The sequence below is a fragment of the Ambystoma mexicanum genome, chromosome 3p, assembly GCF_040938575.1.
Source record: "Ambystoma mexicanum isolate Mex_15411 chromosome 3p, UKY_AmexF1_1, whole genome shotgun sequence".
NCBI classification, from domain to species: domain Eukaryota; kingdom Metazoa; phylum Chordata; class Amphibia; order Caudata; family Ambystomatidae; genus Ambystoma; species Ambystoma mexicanum.
Window position 1 is genome coordinate 389788849 of NC_090925.1, and position 23919 is coordinate 389812767.

Here is a 23919-nt window from a genome sequence, read left to right on the forward strand (position 1 = left end):
TTGCGCAAGTTAACTTTAGCGCGTGTATATTTTTTACGCGAAATACGTCTCAAGAGAAAGCGCGTGTCGGGTTGCGATAGAGCGCGAGTCCATTTTTATCAGCGCGTGTTATTTTTATCGCGTTTACGTATTTTTTCACGCGCGCGGGTTTTTTAAGATAATCGTGTGTGTATTTTACACGCGAGGACAACTCTTCACGTCTTCTGATTTCACGTGTTTATCGCACACGCTAGTAAAGGAAGAAACTATACGTTCTTTGTGTAAATGTGTAAATAAGGAAAACAATTCACACGCAGAAAGAAAGCAGTATTCCAGGAAGTTAAAGAATATAATTTAAAGTAATCTATGCAAATAGAACTCAATGTTTTCAGAGAAAGACTGCAATTTATGTAAGCATTGAAAACTACATAAGATCAGAAGAACTTTGAAGTAAGAAGAATATCTAATTCTGAAAAGATGTTGCAAAGGCCATCACTTTAGGATTCTAAAGAGACTAGGTTGGCTTGAACTATTTGCACAATACAAGATATATTTACAAGATATTCCACAAAGGTTACTAACCTCTAAGTCTTTTACTGAGGTTTAAGAGGTAAAGAGTTTAGAATTTATTTAGCATAATTTAGAAAAGAAGTTTTCTTATTATATTAGTAACCAGGTGTATTTGTTTATCACAGATACCAGAGCCTACCAGACGGTTGAAGGGCAGCTGTGTCTCCGTTATTTTCTCCAAATTCCCCTTTCCCTTTCTTGGGGTTTTCAGCTCAGCTTATGTTTAAGGGTTGAGAGGTGAACTCCTGGTGAGGGTCTGTGGGGCCAGCATCAGCTCCTGTGGAATTCAGTCAAGCCGGACCCTGACAGTTCTGCCTGCTTCTTGTTATTGGCTTCATGGGGTGTGTTGCGGTAATCTCGAAGCATGCGACAGAGCGCTTGGTGAGGGTCGGTTTTCTAAATGCAGGCTCTCTGTAGGGTCTTCTTGATCGAGGCCATGAACCTTCGGCCATCCCATTAGCCTGGGGCCAGCGAGGTGTGTTGTTTTGGTATTTAAACCCCATGTGTTTTGCAAATGCCGCAAACTCATGACCGCTAAATGTCAGACCGTTGTCCGACTTGATGGTGTCTGGTATTCCCCACTCGCTCACGACTTCATAGAAGATAGTTGCTACATGGGCAAACGCCGTGGATGTGGAGCTTTTTACAATTGGAAACCTGGAATGTTCATCAATGAACAGCACTAGATATTCCCCTGATTCGAGGGGCCCATAAAGGTCCACTGCAACTTTCTCGCAGGGGTGATCCGGGATCTGTGTTGGTTGCAACAGGGTCAGAGCTTCAGCTTTGGCCTTGCATTGACACGCTCCGCAGTTTCTCACCAAACGGTCCACCATGGCATCCAGGAACGGGAACCACACGTGGCATCGGAGCTGTCTCTTGGTGTTGTCTGCCCCACGGTGCCCTTCATGGGCCGTCTTGATGACATCCAACTGCAGGCTAGCTGGGACGACGAGTCTACACCAGCTCAGGAGTATTGTATTGTCTTTTATGGCCAGTTCCGTGTACACTTTTGCTAGTCTTTCGAGTTCATCCCTGCATGCTCCTGGATGTGTCAATACAGCCCGACAATAGTCTTTCCATTTGTTGTTCTTGGTGAGACTGATCACCAAGGCCATGGAGGGGTCTGCAGCTGAGGCCGAGGCAATGGTCTCCAGTGAGATCACTGGGGGAAGTGCGTTTGTGGTCACATAGCTGATATATTCAGTGTCTCCAGGTCTCGGTAACGGCTTGCCTGTGGAATGCCTGGACAAATAATCAGCCGGGTTGTTCTCACCCCCGGGTCGATGGATGATTTCAAAGTCATACTCCTGGAGTCGAATGCCCCATAGTTCGATTCTAGGAGGCATTTTTGTCCTGGGGTTACCAAATAACGACAGCAGGGCCTGGTGACCCGTGATGAGGGGGAACTTCTTGCCTATCACGAAGTTGTGCAAATGTTCACATGCCCATACGGCCGCCAAGCTCTCTTTTTCAGCCTGTGAGAATGCCGACTCAGGCAGTGCTAGTGCTCTGCTGGCATATGCCAATATGTGTCTCGGGTGGGCATCAATCCCATTGGTCTGTGCCAGTATGGCACCCAGTCCCACAGGACTTGCATCCACAATAACCTCTGTATGCCACTCCGGATTGAAGTAGGTGCGCTTTCTGGCTTCAGCTAGGGCTTGTTTAATAGTATCGAATGCCCCTTGACATTCCGCTAACCACATGAATGGAACCTCCTTCTGTAGAAACCGTTGTAGAGGCTCCATGATGGTGGCATAGTGTGGGATATATCTGGCACAGTATCCCGCCATGCCAAGAAATGATCGCACCTCTGCTACTTGGCTGGGCTCCTGTAGGTTGAAGATGGTGGAGACTTTGTCGGGATCAGGGGTCATGCCTTCGGCAGAGAAGATGTACCCGAAAAATGTCAGTTTGGTCTTGCTGAAATGGCATTTGTCAACGTTGAGGGTAAGACCCGCCCCTTGAACAGCGCTGCAGGTTGCACGGAGGGCTTCGTCATGTTCCTCCCGTGATCTGCCAAACACAAGAATATCATCACTGTAGTTCAGTGCTCCGCGGATTGGCCAAATGACTTGCCTGATGGCCTCGTGAAATATCTCAGCGGCAGATGAGATGTCAAAATGTAAGCGTTTATATCGGAAGAGTCAATCATGGGTGGCAAAAGTGGTAATGCCCCTTGAATCCGGATGGAGCACCATCTGATGGTACCCCTGGTTGAGGTCAAGCTTGGAGAAGAGAACAGATTTGTTAAGTTGGACAATCATGTCCTCTATTCATGGGCCCGAGTGTTGCTCTCTCTGGATGGCAGTATTGGCCATCCTCATGTCCACGCAGAGTCTTAGGCAGTCTCCTTCCTTCGGCATGATCACTAATGGCGAGACCCAAGGGGTCGGAGCTGTGGCTGGTTCGATGATTCCGTCTTCCAACAGTTGGTTGAGTTCAGCCGACACTGCTGCTTGCAGATGAAATCCAACTCTCCTTGGATGTTGGGGAACGGGTCGGACAGATGGATCAATGTGTAGTTTCATGGGCAAGCCTTTCATTTTGCCCAGTCCCTTGCACAAGAGTGGGAATTCATTTATTATTGTCTGTTCCATTATAGTATTGACTGGCGAGAGACTGTTCCATCTGTTGCATACTTGATCTCTGGCACCGTGGATTGGAGCTGTCTAGCGGATGGTGTCGCATTCCCACACGTGAATGTCTATCAGGCCCAAGCATGACACTGTCCGGTAGCTTAGAAGGCATCTTCCTTTGGTTGGACTTCGGATTACATGGATGACAGTTGTTGTGGAACGATCGCCATGGATGAGCCGGCGTGCAAAGGATCCGATGGCTTGTAGAGGGACGTCTGCTCCCCACTGGAATATTTTGGAGATTGTTTGGGTAAACACTGGTTTCTCAGGGATTTGGTGAAATTCCTTCTCTCCCATTATATTCACAGTGGCCCCTGAATCAACTAAGAAGCAGAAATGTTTGCTGCCTATTTCTACAGGGATTCTGGGTGCTTCTCTGACTTCTCTTTCTTCCATGATGAGATTCACATATTCATCTTGTGTATATTGGTCGTATTGGTCACTCTTGTATTCTAGCCTCTGCTGTGCCATTCCGTAGTAGTATTGGTGTGGTGGTGGTCCATCATATTCATCTTGAATTCGTGAAGTCTGGTCATGTGTTTCATTATCTTGGGTATCATCATCTGGGCAGACATCTTCAACCACTGTAACATATCTTCTTGGGATTTGTTGGTATGGGTGCATCTGATACGTCTGTGCTTGTGGGTTCCGGTTGTATGTCTTGTACTTTGGTGTTTCAGGCATGCGTGGTGTGGGAAAAGGCCTGCGTTCCCTGCAGACTGACTGGAAATGGCCTTCTCTGCTGCAATTCAATTTCCACACCTCTGGGTGAGTGTAGGGCATGTCCCTGCATGGGGGAAAAGCCATCCCACAGCAGTAGCACTGTCGTGTTTTTGGGGTCATCATATAGCCGCTACCTCCAGTTCTATCTGCTGTTCTTGCATTGTTCGGTTGGATCGCTACTACTGTCTCACCCTTGTCTTGTTTTGCTGAGGTGTTGCCTGACATCTGCCTTGCCTGCCTGTCCACCCTTTCGAGGATTCTGGCCATTTCGCTAACCTCTTCGATGGTGAGCGGTTTCTTGAGCAGTTGTTTTTTGAGTGTTTGACACGCACGCCCTTCAATCACTCGCAGGCGAATGCCTCATCGAGCGAGAAGGCGTGAAATTGGCAGTGTGCACCTTTTAGTTGTAGGCGGGTGATGAATTCATCCACTGTCTCGTCAATTCTCTGGGTACACTGATTAAACATGAATCTTTTGTAATCCCTATTGGGCTAATGCTGTGATCAGCGCTGTAAAATCAGGGTGTTCACCTCTTAGAATGGTCTTGATGAGTGTCTTGATTTCATTTCCAGCTAAGTTAAGGAACATGCTGCGTAGTCTCGGGGAATTTTCTTCACCTGCGGCTGCAATGAAGTTGTTAAAGTCCTCCAGCCATTGGACCCACCACAGACCTTTGTCAGCCTGCGGGGTTATGGAGAAAGGAGGTGGCATGCGCCAGGCAGTGGTAGTAGACCTCGTGAGGGGGGTTGGAGGAGCTTGGGCCAGAGCAGGTTGAGCCGGGGGAGAACTCATCCTGCCTTTGTACTGTTGGGAGCGACACTCTCTTTCTGTCTGGAGGTGATGGTGGTGCCCCCTCACTGGTGTCCTTGGTTAGGTGTTGGTGGATCTGCCGTCCACAGGTGCTTGCTGGTAAGGGTTAATGGCACCATGACCATGCGCGTCGAATTGTGAGCCTTAAGGCTGGGCGCACATGGGGTACAGTCTGTGGGTCCTGGTAAGGAGGTCTATCCTCCGTGCAGAATATGATACGGTCAGCAGGTGCAATGTTACCCAGTGGGGGAGGCAGGATTTATGCAGGGCACGTTACTGTGGCACCACATTATGTGTAATTTTCTCTAACTTCTGTATTTTTTTCTTTTCGTATCAGCGCTGCGAAGCGGTAGGGGAAGGGCGGCACCCACCTGTTGTGCTGCGTAGTCCGTATGACAGGTTCCAGCCGCTGGCGGATTGCCGTGCAGCGTCGGGACGGCACACTCCCACGTGTGCGCCGTCCGAGAAGAGTTCGTCGGCAGCAATGAGAGGAGGGGAAGGCGGGGCCCTGTATCGGTCGTTCGCCGGCCTGCGTAGCTGATTCGGCCGCAGAAGGAGGAGGAGGAAGGCGGGGCCTGGGATCGGGAGTTCGCGGCCGTGGAATTGGCCATAGTCTGGAATCGGCCGTAGGAGTGGGCACGATGGAGTGTGATCGCTCTTATGCAGGAGGAGGAGGAGGACCTCAGCGTGTTGGCAGCGGCTTCGTCGCCAGTTGTTGGACCCTGAGGGCCTGGAAAGGAAGGAACACACGCCAAGGAGAATACACACATCTTCTTTATTTCACATACCAAACAAAACTGTCCTGCAACCCCTTAACCTCCTCCCGGCTCCAACGTCATGACCCACGTGACTTGCTCACGTGGGTCTGTCTGCCTGTCTCTTAAAGGACAGTGAACCCCTTAACAGGGAAAAGCCCCGCCTCACGAGTTGAGGGTTCAACATCTTTCGCAGGTGGTCCAAAAGTTTCAGAGTGCCCAACATCTTCCGGCCTTCAACTTCCTAAGGTTGCTCGGCCTCAGGGCATTCTGCATTTTTCTGGTGCCGAAATCCCATCTGAGAATGAGATCCCTTCGGTAGGCTCTCAGATCCCAGTGGTCTCAATTCTCTGGCAGAATTACAGACCTACTTCAGGTCCTGAACAAGGTCGCCCAGGATCTCCTGTGGTGGCACTGCCGAGAGAATATAATGAGAGGAGAACCCTTTTGGAAACCATGGCTATAGATGACAATTGTGACAGAGGCCACCCTTACAGGATGGGGAGTCCACATGACAGTCCTTTCCGTCAGAGTCCAGACTTCACATCGACCTTTTAGAGCTGAGAGCAATCAGACCAGCACTGATGGCCTTTCTTTCCTCAGTACGGGGGAAATGTTTTCTGATAATGACGGACAATACGCTGGCCATTTACTACTTCATCAAGAGAGGGGATGTAGGGTAACTGCCTCTGTGCTGAGAGGCAATGCAGCTCTGGTTTTTGGCACTAAGAGAAGGAATCTCTCTACTGTCAGTTCATCTCATTTGAGAAGAAAACACAGCAGTGGATGCTCTGAGAGGGCAGAGCTCGATCTCCCATGAGTGGGAGTTGACTCAGGAAGTCCTTCCGGAGATCTTCACCCTTTGGGAAACCCCTCAAGTGGATCTGCTCGCAACCAGTGTCAACAGGAAGTGCAACCTATCTGCTCCAGAGAATTTCCTCAAAGAGGAGTTCTACGGGATGCGTTTGTGGTGGAATGGGAATTTCCACTTCTGTACGCATTTTCGCCAGTCCTCGTAATTCCTCATATCATCAGCAGGTTAAGGAAGTTCAGGAAATCCATGACCCTCATGGCTCAGGATTGGGCCAGGAGAACATGGTGCTCGGACCTTCTAGAGATGGCTATGTCCTCCAATTCGTCTTCCTCAAAGAGAGGACTTGCTCTCGCAAGAGGAGGGTCTCCTTCTTCATTCAGAAATGAGTACTCTGAATCTTCATGCCTGGTTTCTGAAAGGGTAAGATACAAAGATTGGGACCTTGCGGAAGACGTGATGGAGGTGTTGATCTCAGCTAGAAGGCATGCACCGAAGTCCCTGTACTGCTGCCGTTGGAACAAATTTTGCAGCTGGGGCAGGGAGATGAATTTTGATCCTTTCACTTTTAATACTTGTGCAGTATTATCTTTTTTGCTGTATCTAGCACATCTTGGGCTCCAAGTCTCCACGGTTAAAGGATACCTGACGGCGCTTTTTAATTTTGAAGCGTTCTCTGGATGAAGGCTCCTATTTCAAGGTCGTCCCGATTTTAATCCAGTTTTTGAAGGGACTGGCAAATCTTTTTCCACCGGTCCTTTTTATTTTACGGGTTTGAGATTTGAACCTGGTATTAAGACATCTAATGGGGACACCTTTCGAACCTCTACATTCTTGCCCTCTCAGAATGCAGACTCTTAAAGGAGTCTTTTTGACTGCAATAACGTTTGCCAGCAGGATGAATGAGCTGCAGGCTCTTTCCGCCAAACCACCTTTCACTACCTTCTTTATAGATAAGGTGGTATTGAGAGTGTGTCCATCATTCGTATCTAAGGTGTTATCAGAATTCCACCTATCACAAAAGATAGTATTACCTACCTTCTATCCACCACTTCACTCCTCTAAGGGGGAGGATTGCAACCTTTAGACCCTAGAAGGATTTTTGGTTTTTACATTTAAAGAATTGCAAATATCAGGCAGGATGTTTATAGGCTACACAGGCCATAAATTCAGGTTAGCTGTGACGAAACAGACTATTTCATGATGGATAATATTGTGCATCTTAGAATGCTATTCTTTAGCTGGAAAGGACTTGCCTGATGGGCTAAGGGCTCATTCCACCCGAGGAGTGGATACTTCTTTGGCACTTGAAAGAGGGGTGCCTGTGCAGGATATCAAGCGGCTACTTGGTAATCTTTACACAACTTCAGTAAATATTATTGCCTAGACTCTGTGTCAGGTTAGGAGGCCACATTTGGTGTAGCTGTGCTTCTTTTCACCCACCTCTGCATACTGACTGTTTCGGAGTGTATCAAAGATGAGGAATACGTGGGAGGACACAGTCCATTTGAAGAAAATATTACTTAACTCGGGTAATGTTCTTTTGAATGGATGTTCCTCCTACGTATTCCTCATCGCCCTCCGATCCTTCCCGTCTGACTTGACAAAAATGTCTGTGTGGTTACAACTTCCTCTCTTTCAACGATGGATTTGCCTGTAACATCGGCAGAGCATGCAGAGGAAAAAGTAGAACTGAGGCAACGGTCGCCAAGCGTGCTACTTGTACCAGCGTTGATGTCATGGCCGACGACAAGGCGGAAGCCATCAAGGCCCACGACTCAACGCTGCACGGCACTGATACTATGTACAATTTTTCCAAAACAAACTGCAAGCAGACTTGAGTGTCAAAGATGAGGAATGCGTGGGAGGAACATCCAGTCAAAAGAGCATTACACAGGGTAAGTAATTTGTTCTTCTATTTAGATGTCTGTGCATTTGGGAACTGCACATATTCACAGCCATCCTTACTTTGAGACCCTGCTAAAACTCTGTGCAGGTAAATAACACATCTCTAGGCGACCCTTGCACTCCAGTGGGATAACTGAAGTTGTAGCCATTTACCCTCCCATGCCAATCCTGCTGTTGTCCGAATCAGTATATATGGTTCTAAATTGCTACAAACATTTCAGTGTTAGGGTGAGTGGTGCGCAAAATAAAAGGCGCACTAAGCCAAATCTGCATTATTTATGTAGGGATTCAAGCATACATCCCCTTTATCACAGAAATATTTGTCAAATATAAAGATGTTTGGTTACTCTTATATTCTCAAAACACTCTTGGAATTTGCAAAGCTGGCTGGGATCCTCACCAATGCTATATGTCAACTTCTCCATTCTCGTAGGGGTATTTTCAAAAAGTAGACTTTCCAGTATGTTGTTATTATAGGTTTTGATAATGTGCTGTATATTGCTCAGTAAGAGAAGTGTAACAGACTTGATATCTCTAAATATATACTGGAAGTGATCATTAGAAATTAACATTATAAAAATAGAGCCACTTGTTAATGCAATTACATAATGTCCTTTTTTAATATCTGCTTTTGACAGACCCTCCCACCCCCAATGCGACCTTCACCCATATAAGAAGTGACAGAGAAATAGAATGATATAGAGATGCAGGGAGAGAGAGGGGGGGACAGAGAGAGTGAGAGACAGAGATAGGAAGAGATAGCACTAGATTGGCATATGATATGCTGGGTGCAGCTAGTTTGGGAAGCGAAAAGCTTACCGAATGGTTCTATTATGTGGGCAATTTTAGTTCTCAAAAGCAGTTATATCAATATGCGCTTTCTGTCTGGGGTCAGATTCAGAAGGATTTTTCTCCTCCCGCTTCACAGATACTCCATTGGAGTTCACTTTTTGAGACGGTGCAATCATTGTCGTGCCACAGATTATCTTTAGCCAGGAACTCACAGTTTGAGGCCAACTATTCCCTGATAGACATTCTCTACTGTCAAATAAATCATCTGAAATATATGCGTTTGTGTATTGCTTCTAACTCAAAGATGTATTGGGACAGTTTCAAAGCGGAGTGTGCTAGGGCTGTCTTAGAACAAGCCATGCGCATCCAGTAGCCTTGGGTGTCATGAACCGGGATTGCTATAGTTACCGTACAAGCAGCAAAGGTTTCCCTCATTCCAGAGGGTGCGGTGGAAAAATCAAATTTTCACTGGGAGTTGTGGGGAAGGGGACCTGATGGGAGAGCAAAATAACAAATTCTTGGTAACATTTTTATTTTAGGGAAAAATTGTTTCTGTGAGCAGTGCTTGGTGCACCACCTGCCACCCACCTCACTGTTACTCATATTCATATTGCAAATCAACTTAGGAGTGTTGAGTACACACCGATTTCAAAATCTGTATTGAAAGATGGGTTTATTAACGCTTAACCATTTCCCTGCCGTATGTGGTATCTCCCCATCAGCCAAGGCCTATGGTGAATACAGTGTGTGCCAGTTCCCACGGACAATTTAGAGACATATATGTTAATATGAACATAAAAGGTCTTCTAAATTAGGGTATATGTGTGTATTGTGTATTAGGGACAATGATGTGTCTAATACTACATTTTCTGTATCAACAAAGGGAACTATAAACCCATTCTCCATAACTTTAAATACCACCTACAAAAAATGTAATGACTTATGCAAGTGTATTTTTAATACAATAACTGCTCAAATACATCATGCATGTCTCACTTCTACCTTACAGGATGGAGCTTATCAAATCAAAGCAGAGAGAATCAGCCAGCTTAAAGCAGAAGGGGGCGAGTCCAGAAGAAGTGTCGGAAGAGACCAGCAGTCCAGATAAATCAAAAAAAGATCTAGAGTTGGAAAACAAAGGTGAAATGTTATATATAGTCACTGAAATAACTTTGTTAAAGAGACGTTATGGTTAAGATGCACTAATAAAATCAAATTCAGGGAAAAAACTATGTTAAAGGGACGTTATGTTTACAAGTAAAATAAAAAAAACTAAGAAATTCACCAGTTATGGTAAGCTATGCAACCATAATTCGCGCCACTGCCATGCACGGCTTACACTAACAACCAGGACATCAAAGATGACATCACAAATGACATCTTTGAGAACATCACTGATGACATCACCTATCTGGGGTGGTTGTTTTTCTTTAGTGACAGTATTAATTTTAAACTAAGGACTTAATGTGGTTATACTACATTGAAACCATGATACACATACGATAAAGGTACTGTGCATATAAAGCTTGACCTTGTGCTATATTCTGAATTCTTTCCCTTAAGGTTTACCCTGAGGTCATAATGCATATACATAGAAAAAGAAGCAGGTCCCATGCAGACAATACATTTTTGAAGAATGTGATATGCTTCGACTTATCATTGTGCAACCTAAACATACCATCTTAAGAATACTTTAGTTCTATGGTCCATACTGCATTCATTGTTTCTTTTAATGCATTATTAGATTGCTGTATTCACAAAAAAAAACTCACTACAACGTTTCTTTTTCAATAAGCACCTTTTATGTGACATGGAGTAGTTTATTACAAAGCTAGTGGTCACCTTGGATATTTTGTAAATGAGACTGTGAGCAGTATCCCTTATAGTGACGTTCCATATGCATTGTTATGCAGTAGTAATATCATATGCGATGTCATCAGTGATGTCATTGATGATGTCATTTCTGACATCATCTTTGATGTCCTGGGTGTTAGTGTTAGCAGTGCATGGCCGTGGTGCAAGTTATGGTTGCATAGCTTACCATAACTGGTGAATTTCTATTATTTTTTTATTTTAATTGTAACCATAACATCCCTTTAACAAAGTTTTTTCCCTGAATTTGATAGGTTTTTATTATTGCACGTAACCATAACGTCCCTTTAACAACGTTTTTTCTGTGAGTTTCATAGGTTTTTATGAGTGAAAATGTTTCATGATGTTACATCACTGTATATCAGTTATTAATAGTTCCTCTTTTAACATATATGAAATAACTATAAACCTTCTTTAACAAGCATATTTATTGCAACGCGTACTGATGTGTGCCGTTATCAGCAGTGCAGGCTGGGTATGCAAGTCATGGTTGAATTGCCTAGGGCATGAGGTGCGACCATGACCCCAACCCCACCAAACCACCCTTGTTATCCACTGCACCTACCCTACATTCTTTGTCAGTGTTCACTATGCTCTCATAATGTGGCCAATTGCCAGTGCTCATGGCTTGCAGCCATGGCCAGTCTCCACAATCCATGGGGAATGGGCTTCGACCATGCCGCATTCCCCAATAAGCAAATCAGAGTAGACATTTTTCCTTGCCGAGGGCCAGGCGCACTGCCCAGGCAGCAAAGTTATATCACAATTTTATCTACTTACATTTTTATACTTTCCAAAATGGAAAACACAGGACATATTTGCAAAAGCATGCTTTCAGGTCCTTCCTGATGCTCCTCGCGCAAGTTTGCTGCAATCCCGTCTAGCACTTCAGGCTGAAGCCGCGACCAGAATTTTCTTTTCCCATTAAAAACTAGGGCTTCAGCCAATGCCGCATGCCCCAATAAGAAAATCGGAGTAGACAATTCTCCTTGCCGAGGGCCAGGCCCACTACCACTACACTTTGGTAATAATAAAAACACAAGACAGATTTTCAAAAGCATGCTGTCAGGTCCTTGCTGATGCTCCACGCACAGGTTTGTCGTAATCCAGTCCAGCACATCAGGCTGTAGCCGCAAGAATATGTTTTCCTGTTCAAACCCAGGGCTTCGGCCATACCGCCTGCCCGAAGTAGCAAATCAAAATAACATTTGTCCTTTCTCAAGGCCAGGACCACTGCCCAGGAACCAAAGTTATATCACAATGTGTTGTACTTACATTTTGACACTTTGGAAAAAACAACACAGGACAGATTTGCAAAATTATGCTTTGAGGTACTTGCTGATGCTCCTCACGCATGTTTGCTGCAATCCCGTCCAGCATTTCGGGCTGCAGCCACGAAAAGATTTTTTTTCCCATTCTTTTTTTAAAAATTGCATATGGTTTAAAAATCCTTTACAAAATCATTCACATTAAAAGTACAGAAAGTAAATATATCAGAACAGAATCATAAAAAGTACAAAAAGCAATTAAAAGCACTACATATTAACAATCACAAAACACATAGAGCTCAAAACAATCAAAGATATTAAATTAGCAGAGCTTTAAAAAAACAACCACTCAACTTTACATAGGTGAAGGTTAACACTAAAATGTGGGTTGAACTGGGACCGCAGTATATGAAAGGTGTGGGCTGCATACTACTTGGCTACGGCCAGCAAATCAGAAGTATAAAGCCTTCTTTCACGCAGTTCTAAATATTTGAAGAAAGCTGCAACAGCTAAAGTGTCTGAGGTGGTTCTACCACTATAACGTCTCTGACAAATATGCATCTCTTCGACCCACTGATTAATGGGAAACATTTTGCCCAGGTTTCAATTTTTTTTTCATTTAACTGTTTACAAAATGAGGGGAAATGTCTAGTCGATTCAACAGTGCCTTTCAGATTACAAAATCTACACCCAGAATCTTCAGATGTAATTATACCACGCTGTGTGAGAATTTCTTTGGTTAACAATAAATTCCATCTAAAGTTAAAAAATATTTTCCTGTGATGTCTATCAGGAAATTTGATAAGATATAGTGCAGTCTCACCCCTTTTTTTATGTTTATGTTCATGAGAGAGACGCGACATTTGTAACCAAGTAATTTTTCATGTGTCTCGATCCAATCGTGGTCAAATAACTGATTTTTAACGTTGATCAGATTTTGAATCGCGTTATCTATGTGCATGTTGATTTTTTGTAAAATTCTCTCACAGTGGTTTTTAATTACTTTCACAAGATTTGCACATTTCCCAATGGAAAGCCGGTTCATGGACCAGTAGTCTCTTAAACAGACTGAAGAGGCTCCACTCCACCTGGACATGAATAGAAGTAAGGCCTAATTCAAACCTTATAGCAGCTATAGAGACAAAGGTGGGTACCCCCAAAACTCTTCGCCATAGCTTGGCTTCCCACAAGTCTAATCATTACAGGGCTATGTCAAAAAATAGTTCTCAACCATAGATTAACTTGGGAACCACCTTTACTACATACATTTTCAAGACTGGAATGCTCGAAAATGCTCCAAATTTCTGATATAACACCAGTGCTTGTGAGAGCAGCATAGTTGCCTTTTGGTTTAACACAAGCCTCCCTTTGTCAAAACCTGGCGCCGCAAATATCCTATAGCCATGATATGTCATACAGGGGGCTGATGCAATCACTGTATCTTCCCAAGACCACAGCTGGGTCCGCTTTCTCATACTTCTTGATATGGCTAAGATTCTGGTTTTCTTTAAGTTAATCTTAAGGCCATTGTCGCTCGCATATGCAGAGAAGGACTTAAGAAGTCTTTTTAGCTCCACTCAGGATTTATCAAAGAGTAGGAAGTCATCCGCATATGCGAGCCAAGATACTTCTGAGAGCCCACCCTGGGTGCAATTAGCGTAGCTGGGGTCAAGTAGTCACTTGCATTGGACACGTAGAGGTTGAACAAACATGTGGCCAAGATGCAGCCCTGTCTAAGACCAGACCGTGTCAGGATGCAACGGGACATAGCCCCGTGTCTGTTCAGCCTTACCCTAACCGATGAGTTCTCATGGACGCCATTGATGAGATCCAGAAGGCCACTAGGAATCCCCCAGTTTTTCAGCTTTCCCCAAAGTCTGGCACGATCGACATAATCAAAAGCTGATGATAGATCGATGGAAGCTATGTACTTACAGGCATCAGCAGTAGCCCAGGTTGTTTTTTTAATGTACCTAAGCACAAGGCCATTAAGAGATGCAGAATGTGCCTTTTCGAAAACCAGTCAACAGCCCATTTTTCCAGATGCTGGAGTAGGATGGATGCAAAAATTGGTCTATAATTCAAGGGGTCAGACCTTAAGCCTTTTTTAAAAATGGGAACAATAAAGGCAATTTTCCACGTTGAAGGATAGATTTTAGTGAAAATGATACTCTCGAATAGGATGGTCATGGCATTGGCCCAATTTCTCGGGTTAGTTTTTAAGATGGCATTTGACAGCTCATTGAGCCCCGCAGCTCGTGAGGATTTGCATAAAGTTATTAAGTCGAACACCATGTTTGTATTAAATTTAATGGGCAGCTCTTTAGCCATTTCATTGTTAGATTTAAGAATGTGGTTTAGGGGTTTCATGTTACCCAGGTCATACAGATTCAAGAAAAACGTTACCGAAGTTGGCTCATCTACTGCATTTAGCTTTCCTATTGAAACCAATCCCGATTTCTAAAAACTTTGCCACATCGCCAGTCCCTGTTGGCGATGCCCACTTTAACCCCATGGCCATGACCCAGACAATCTGGCGGTGGCCAGAGGCTATACCTCAGTCACCTAAGGTATATCACTATTCTTTGTACCTATAGTATGACACTTTAAAAAAAAACACACTTGCAAAAACATGCTTTTGGGTTCTTGCGAATGCTCTTTGCACGAGTTTGCTGCAAATCCATACATGTTTTATTTTTTGAAAAATGTCAAAATGTACGTACAAACAATTGTTATATAACTTAGCCCCCACTTGACGAAATCCATTAACATTTTGCACATACATTCAAGGTTGGGTCTATACTCTAACTGCAAATGTTTGTGCAGATTTGTCAAACGGTACCAAAGTTATAAGCCATCTAAAAATGTTGAGACTCCTCCCTCCAATGTTGCCCCCTCTTGGCATAATCCCACCAAACTGTGCAAAAGTATTCAACTTTGGGTCCAAAATCTGTTCTCAAACATTTGTGCATATTCGTCAAACAGCACCAAATTTATAAGCCATTGAAATATTTTGGGAACCCCCTCTAATTTTGCCCCCTCTTGGCGAAGCAGCACCAGAATTTTAGGAACTAATTAGGGCTGTGTCTAAAATGATACTGTAAATGATCATGCAGTTTAATTGAGTGGTGCCAAAGTTATAAGCCATCTAAAACTGTTTACTGACGCTATAATGCAGAACTATGCATGGATGTCCCCGAACATCTGAGATGTTTGCGAACATCCCAGCGAACATCTCGGGGAAGAAAAAACACTTTGATTTTTGCCTTTTTATGGCCATATCCCATCCCACCCTCACTACCCCTCACCTCTCCAGAAATTGTTTAATTATTTTGACAAGTCATCATTAATGTCTATCTCAATGGTATCATCCTGGTACAAGCGCCTCAGCCCAACCTTCTACTTTTCAATAGGTGCCTCCCTCGCCTCACCAACTTTCTTCATTCTGCCACGCCGGCTAACCCTGCGCTGGCCCCTCGGCCACCTTCATCCACCACCCTAGCTCCCTTGCCACTCCCTACTTCCACTACTCTGGTTCCTTGCTATCTACCTACTTGGCTCCCTTGCCACCCCCGCCCTCCGCTACTCTGGCTCCCTTGCCAGCTTTGGTTCCCCTGGCTCCCTTGCCTCCCTCGTCCTCTACCTCTACCTCTCTGGCTCCTTTGCCATTGCCTCTCTCCTGACTACCTCGCCCCCTTGGCCGCCACCTCTCTAGCCCCTCTGCCATCCATATCTTCCTTGGCTCCACTGCCTCCTCCTCCCTCTACCTCCCAGGCTCCTCTGCCACTTTCGGTGGGGACCGTCCCCCCCTTTGAATCCTTCCAGACGTCTTTCAAAAGTAGCAACCTGCTCCACACTGCTACTCTAAACTGTTGCTGTGAAACAGTCCTCTTACATCTGCCACCTCCTTGACCTGCTGGATCTAGATGTTCTCGCTCTTACCAAGACTTGGTTTAAGGCCAGGTCTGTCACAGGTTTTGACACACTTCTCCCTGTGGGGTACACGGTCCTATCCCAGCCCAGGCCCGGAGGCAGAGTGGCCCTGATCCTTCCTGAGTGGATTCCTGTCTTCATCATTCCCACTCAAGCCTACTCCTCCTTTGAATGCCTGTCTGCAGGCTCTCTGTTTCTCCTGGCTCCTCTCTGACCGTGGTCACCTTCTATAGGCCACCATTTTCCACTCTGAATGGGCTGACCTCACTTTGTCTCTCCTCTCCTCTACCCCCCAGCTTCTCCTCCTTGGAGATCTCAACATCCACCTGGGCTCTCCTGACTCCTGAGGGCTTTTCTGCAACCTCTGTGACTCTCTCTCCCTTTCCATTCTACCCTCTGGTCCGACCCACTCTGCCAGAAACCTTAGATACTCTCATCTCCTCTGAAATCCCTTTCTCTAACCCTCTCACTACTCCTCGCTCCTGGACTGACCACTTTCTTCTCTCTTCTCACTTGAAGCTTCCTGTTCCCCTGGCAATGGCCCACCCAAAAAGTGAAATTCTTGATACTACTCTGACCTGGCCGCCCCGAAAAGCAAGTGCAGAGCAGCTAAACGGAAATGGGGAGCTTCAGGTTCACCCTCTGACAAACTGGCCTGCTGTCTACACCAAAGGCAATATAGACTCTCCATACTCTCTGAAAAAAGATTCTACATTCAAGCATGCATCTCCGCGACATCTAACAACACAGGCAAACCTTTTAAAATCTGCAAGGTGCTGGCTGTTTGGCAGAATCCTGTGCAGTTCCCTTGGGGAACACTGCAAAAAGATTAAGACTACAGGAGTAAGCAGTAAACCCAATTGGTAGCAGTCTGTACCACCCAGATTTACCTGGTAGCTGTGGCTGAACAGTCAGACCTCTCTCAAGAAGAGTTAGGCAGTATACAGAGGATACACAATAGGGCTAAAAACACACTAGAGCAAGCAAAAACTGACCAGAGCTTGGTATCAAAAGTATATAATTATTTATTTAACACACACTTTAGAAAATACACTAGCACTATTAATCAAAGCAAGTTCAAACACAATCAGAAAAATATACACACTTCCCTTAAGGATTATTGGACAAGTCTAAGTCAAAACGCCACTTTTTGTCAAAACAGAGGTGAGCGCGTAACCTAGATGGCACTCCAATAATTAAATAAAAGGGAGAGAAAAAGGCAGGTCATAAAAATAAAACAGTTCCCAACACTTTTAAGAGACCAAAACAAGTTAAAGAAGGCAGAGTCTACTGTAGAGCCAAAGTTCATAGGCCAGGCCCACTTTAAATGGAGCAAGGTGAAATGTGCCCAAGATCACACAGGTGAGAAATGCATTCAAGTCTTTGTAAAAATGTTCAAAAGTTAGAAGGTCTGCGGCCAACCCAGTTGGAAAGCAAAGGATGTAAGGGTCACCTTTAGCAAACCGTAGAAAGGGAGGCCAGGTGGAACACAGTACCTTTAAAGTTGAGGAAGCTCCAGCGGTGGCAGTTGTTCCTGGCAGCGGGTGCAGTTCGTGGTTTCGACCAGGGGAAGAGAGGATCTCGTCGAGGAGGAAACTTGGAGTCGTTGCACTGCCCAGGGAAGAAACCAGCCGCAGAGTTTGTCGGTTAAAAGGTGCGTTCCTGGTATTCGCGGTCACAGTGGTGAAGCCTGGCTATCCGGCCGCCGGGGTGCTTGGCACGGGCGATTTGACAAAGAGACATCCTGGAAGGCGAAATGGCAAACTGGTTGATCCCACCAGCTCAGAGGAAGAAGACTCTTTCAGCAGAAGATCTTCTCTTGTCGTCGGGAAAGTGGTGAGGTCGTTGCAGCAGGGCTCCACCGGTGGTGTTGTCATTGCGGATGGCTCAGCTTCTCCCCTCTTCGGATTTCTTAGGTTCTGTGGTGACTTCTGAAGTTCCAGTCCCAAAAGCCCTGCTTTTATGCAGAAAAACACCCATTCAATAGCCTAGCTGTCACTCATACATGCTAAGTGGTGAGCTGGGCGGCTCACTACTGGGCCAATCAGAACAGGGTGCGACTTGAGTTGCTAAGGCAACGCAGTCCAGGGGGCCCATTCCCCCACCCACACATCCTGTGGAACACAGACAGAGTAGCACCAGTTGGAGGGCTTCTGTGGAGAAGCCCGCCAAAAAGTGGAACAAAGGGCCCGACCTTGGTTGGAGTTACAGAGACGGACACAAACGCCATTTTAGAAAAGAGTTCTGGCAAAAAGACCCAACCGGTGATTTAATATTAAATAAATAAACCAGCGGTATCTTTAACATTGCACCAAAAAGTGGTGCGTTTAAAATCAATGGGAAAATCCCATAGGAAATATTCCGGTGGAATATTTTGCGTGGTAACCACTGCCACCAACCAGAAACTCGACAAGGGGGGACTGGACAGTGCCCCCTTGGAAACAGACCCGGGGCAATCGAATTAACCCCTTCCAGTACTTCCACAATATGATGGTTTGTACTGGTTCTGTTTACAATTTTGGACTAGTAAAGTCAATGTTGACTTTACATGCCCTGGGAGACAGTAGTCAGTCCCAGGGTATTGAGTCTATGTTTGGGGGTCACTATGACACTCCTGTGTTACTGCACTGAGGGTGCTGTGTAACACATACACAAAAACAGATGATACCCTATGGAGTAAAAAAAACAGCCCATAAGCACACAAAAAGTCAAAGACATACCTCAAATCATGCCTAAGAGTGGGAGGAAAAGAGTCTCACTCTTAGCAGGAGAAAAAACAAACCCCAAAAATCCAGCAAAGCTGCTGGGGACTCACTAGGTTTGGGAAATTAGCCTTATAAGAGAATTCTCCCTAACACTGGCCAATCCTACTGCAGTATCGTCCTCTACCACACCCACCAAGGACCTCTGCTAGGCCCTGCCCTCTCATTTCACCACTAAAACTCAGGACATCCTGTCCTCGCTCTCATCTGCTCCCCTCCCTCCCTCTACCTCTCTCAGGCCGTCCTTGGCCGCCCCTTCTCCCCTCCTCCTCTCCTCCCTCTATCCTGTGACACCTCATCAGGTTTCAGACCAGTCCGGTCTATGAAAGTCTCATCGAAACATGTGTCTCCCTGCCCCTCCAGAACCAATAAGGACAACATTGAATCTCCCGCTCCAGTCTTGCCTGATCTCTGCAACCACTCCTTTGCCACTGGCGTCTTCCCATCGCCTCTCAATCACTCCCTTGTGCAGCGTCTGCTCAAAACACCTTCTGCCGACCTCTCCATCCCGGCAAACTATTGCCCGATTTCTATTACTCCTTTCCTGGGCATACTCATGGAGAAATTGCCAATCTCCCAGCTAACCCTCCACACTGAACTTGTTGGTTCAGAGCAGCCAGAGGCACGGAAACTGCTCTCCTGAACAGCCATGAAGATTAGCTCTCGAACCTGGACTCTAACTCTCCCTCTGTCCACATCTTCCTCGACCTTTCTTCTGCTTTTGACACAGTGAACCACAACATCCTGATCACCCGTCTCCGAGATACCCTGGGCATCACGGATCAGGCTCTGCTGTGGCTATCCTCTTTCCTCTTGGACCAACCTTCCGAGGTTGAACTTGGGCCCTTCCTCTCCGCCATCACACTCTCAACATGTGGTGTTCCCCAGGGATCTATTGTCTCGCCCTGGTTTTTCAATGTCTATCGGGTCCCCTTGGCCTGCCTGATCTCTACTTTTTCCTCTAATTTTCACTGTTATGCGGATGACATGCAGCTCTCTTTCAGGCTACCCTGTCTTTCCACTATTCAGACATGGTGCACCTCTAATGGTCCTTCTCATTGAGCCCTTGTCCCACTTTTCCCATTTCATTCTAGCGACCTCCCTTGGCCCTGTGCTCTCACCCTCTTGTGAGGCAAAAAACTTGGGGTCATCTTCGACTTCACTCTCTGCTTCTCTCCACACATCACAGTCATTTCCAAAAAGTCCCTTTTCCAACTGTACCTCCTGAGAGGTATTCTACCTTTTCTAACCTCCCCCCAGAAGCTCACTGTCTCCAAAGGGTTCTCTCTAGGCCTGATTATTGCAACAGCCTCTTTCTCAATCTGCCTAACTCTACCCTCCGCACTCTTCAACTCATCCAAAACAGGACCGCAAGACTTATTGGCCTCATGCCCAGGGACCGCATCTCTCTAGCTCTGAAATCCCTCCACTGGCTCCCGGTGGCTGCAAGGATCAAGTTCAAAGCCCTCTGCATCATCCAAAAGGCTTTCTGGGGCCAGGGCCCGTACTGTCTCCAATGTTCTCTTCCTAAGTACCTTCATTCCAGAGTCCTCCGCTTGTCTAAGCATAGACTGGGTGGTAGATCTCTTTCCTCTGCAGGTGCCTCCGTCTGTAATGGTTTTCCTGCCACTCTCCGCTTTGAGCCGTACCTCCTTAAGTTCCGGAAGCTCCTCAAAACCTTCCTTTTCTCCTCTTCCTTCTCTCTGCTTCTCCCATGCTAACCTTTCCCCTGCTCCTTTTCCCTCTGCTATCCTTCCCTTCCTCCTGCTCCTTTACGTTGACTGGCTGGCTGGTGCTCCTCTGAGTCATATAGGACACCTGCCCCCACCCCCCTGTCCAGTCCCCAGCACTTGTCTTCAGGCCCTCCTGCACTGCCCCTTGTCCTTAATTGCACTAGCGGGGCTCGTTCCCCTTGGAGGGCCTGTCTTCCTTGCACTTAACCCAGGCCACTGTTGCACTTGGTGCACTTCTCCCCCCTTCCTCTCTCCTGCACTTCTTGTCTGTGCACTTGCACAATCTAAATGCTACTAAGCCTAGTACGATTGTTTGTCCTGTTCTCCCCTGTTTTTCCCCACACTGCCTGGTTGCGCCTTGAAACACTCGTGATTAGGCGCATTAAAAAATAACCTATCAATCAATCAAGTGTAATATATTTTTCAAATATATTTTTACCGCAATGTTTGCGGACTACGGGCGCAGTCCGCAAATCCAACATGGTGACCGTTTCAAATGTTTTGACGCACCTCACATTTTGAATTGACCAATCAGCAAGCACGTATGATGTTCGCGAACGTCACGCGGCTCTCTGATTGGTCCAGTGCTGTCCGCAGACACCAAATCAGGAAGTGAGTCCCCGGACCGGACCCAAATATCTCTTAATCAATTTTACCAACTTTTTGGACATTTTAACAAAAACGGACAGATTTACACCAAATTGGCAAAAGCACGCTTTCGGGACCAAGCCACCGCTCCTCACACCAGTTTGGTGCAAATCCGTCCAGCGTTTGATCTGTAGGCGTGAGCCCCCCTATAATTTTGCCCTCCCTTGACAAAACCGCATCAAACTTTGCATAGTCATTCGGAGGTGGCCATATACTGTTTTTGCAAGGTTTGGTGAGGATTTGTCAAATGGAACCAAAGTTATAATCCGCCCAAAAAGTGCTCTTCCTATGAGTTGAGCATCTTAACCATAACTACACGGCTATATATATATATATATATATATATATATATATATATATATATATATATATATATATATATATATGTTCAGCTAAAGCCACCTTAACTTTGTGCCCCCTGTTGCGCAGCCTCTGACCACAATGATGACATCATAGATCACATCACTGATGACATCACTAGTCACATTACAGCAGTAACTGGCATTAAACATGGCCTTCAGCCATGATCAGTGAGCATGGGCAAATATATTTTAACACATTAATAGGTACTATTCATGGCCTTCAGTTATGGACAGTGGTCACAACCTTCACCCATGTGCACTGAATATTTTAAAAATTAACAGGCCACCAACCATAGATTGGATACAGCTTTCAACTGTGTCCACTGTATATTATATACACTGATCAGGCACTAACCAGGCACTCACCAAGAAGAGAGCTCATATCCAAGCCTGCGTCTCTGCGGCATCTAACAACTCGGCTAAACTCTTTAAAATCTGCAAGGAACTGGCCAATCCTGCTCCAGTCTCTACCTCTCCTGTCCCTTGCAGGGCCCTCTGCACGGTACTGGCTTCTCAATTCATCTCTAAAACTCAGGACATCCTGTCCTCACTCTCCTCCTATCCCCTCCCTTCCCGTCTCCAGCTCTTCCTTTGGCCCTTCTGCAGCCACCCTTCCTCTCTCCTTCTCTTCCTTTCCCCTTTTCTCCGCAGACGAGGTTTCTAGACAAGTCCGACCTATGAAAGTCTTGTCGAAACAGGTTCACCCCTGTTCCTCCAAAACTATCAAGGACCACATCGACTCCCTGGCTCCTGCCCTGGCTGATTTCTGCAATTACTCCTTTGCCATCCCCCCTGAAGCACTCCCTTGTTCACCCCCTTAAGAAACCCTCTGCCAACCCCTCCTGCCCAGCTAATTATCACCCAATCTCCATCACTGCCTTCCTGGCGAAGCTCCTGGAGAAACTGGCCATCTCCCAGCTTAATCTCCATACTGAATCTGTTGGTTGTCTTCATGACCATCAGCCTGGTATTAGAGCTGCCAGAAGCACGGAAACTGCTCTCCTGAACATCCGTGAAGATCTGCTCTCCAACCTTGACTCTAACACCCCTTGCATCCTCATCCTGCTTGATCTCTCATCTGCCTTTGACACGGTCAACCATGCCATCCTGCTCAACCGTCTCTGTGATAACCTGGGTATCACTGGTCAGGCTCTGGTGTGGCTGACTTCTTTCCTCTCTGACCGACCCTCCCAGGTCCAACTTGGGTCCTTCCTCTCCGCTACCTTTTTCTCTACCTGTGGTGTCCTCCAGGGGTCTAACCTCTCTCCCTGGCTGTTCAACCAACACCTGGCACTCCTTGCCCACCACATCGGCGCTCTCTGCCCCAACTTTCAGTGCTATGCGGATGATACCCAGCTCATTTTCAGGCTACCCTCCTCTCCTTTCCTCATCTCTGATTATCTGTCTGCTATCCAGGAGTGGTGTGCCGCCAATGACCTCTGTCTTAATGCCAGTAAGACTGAGATTCTCCTCATCGGCACACCCGCTCCCTCCTTTCCTGTTGCTCTCTGGCTGGCCTCTCTTGGTCCTCTTCCCGATCCCATCTGCAAAGCCAAAAACCTCAGGGTCATCTTCGACTCCACACTCTCCTTTTCTCCTCACATCTCTGACGTCTCCAAGAAGTCACACTACCAGCTGCACCTCCTCAGAGGTATTATGCCTTTCCTCTCCTCCCCCCAGAAGCTCACTGTCTCCAGAGCTCTGGTTCTCTCTAGGCTGGACTATTGCAAAAGCCTCTTTCTAAATCTGCCTGCTTCTACTCTCCGCCCTCTGCAACTCATCCAGAACAGAACTGTGAGGCTTGTCCTTGGCCTCAAGCCCAGGGATCGTATCTATCCAGGACTGAAATCTCTGCACTGGCTCCCAGTGGCTGCGAGGATTAAGTTCAGAACCCTCTGCCTCGTCCACAAGGCCTTCTGGGGTCTGGGGCCTCAATACCTTCAACTCACTCTTCCTAAATATCTTCCTTCTTGAGCTCTTCGCGCATCTGCCTCCAACTCCCTCAGGGTCAGTCGCCTCTCCAAGCAACGAGTTGGTGGTAGATCTATTTCCTCGGCTGGTGCCTCCCTCTGGAACAGCCTCCCTGCCTCCCATAAACTTGAGGAGAACCATCTCTGGTTCCGGAAACACCTGAAAACCTTTCTCTTTGCTTCTGCTTTCTCTCCTCCTCTCCTCTGCTGACCTCCTGGCTGAAACCGGTACTGCAATGGCTACCTGGACACCCTCTGATCCCAGGCCTAGGTCCCTCTCCCGCCAGCGGCACACACCTGCACTGCCCACCTGGCAACCCCCGCACTTGGGGACTTTTCTGTGTCCCTACAGGCCCCCAACCAGACCTCGACAGCTGATGT

At 46.3% G+C, this 23919-nt stretch overlaps 1 protein-coding gene across 1 annotated transcript in view; it reads left to right on the forward strand.

Moving 5' to 3' along the window:
• Window positions 1-23919, forward strand: part of LOC138579901 (piezo-type mechanosensitive ion channel component 2-like) — a 2232767-nt gene that overhangs the window by 1323603 nt on the left and 885245 nt on the right. The window contains exon 30 of the mRNA XM_069650129.1: window positions 10000-10130. Coding sequence (XP_069506230.1) covers window positions 10000-10130 — 131 coding nt within the window. The remainder of the gene's footprint in view (window positions 1-9999; window positions 10131-23919) is intronic.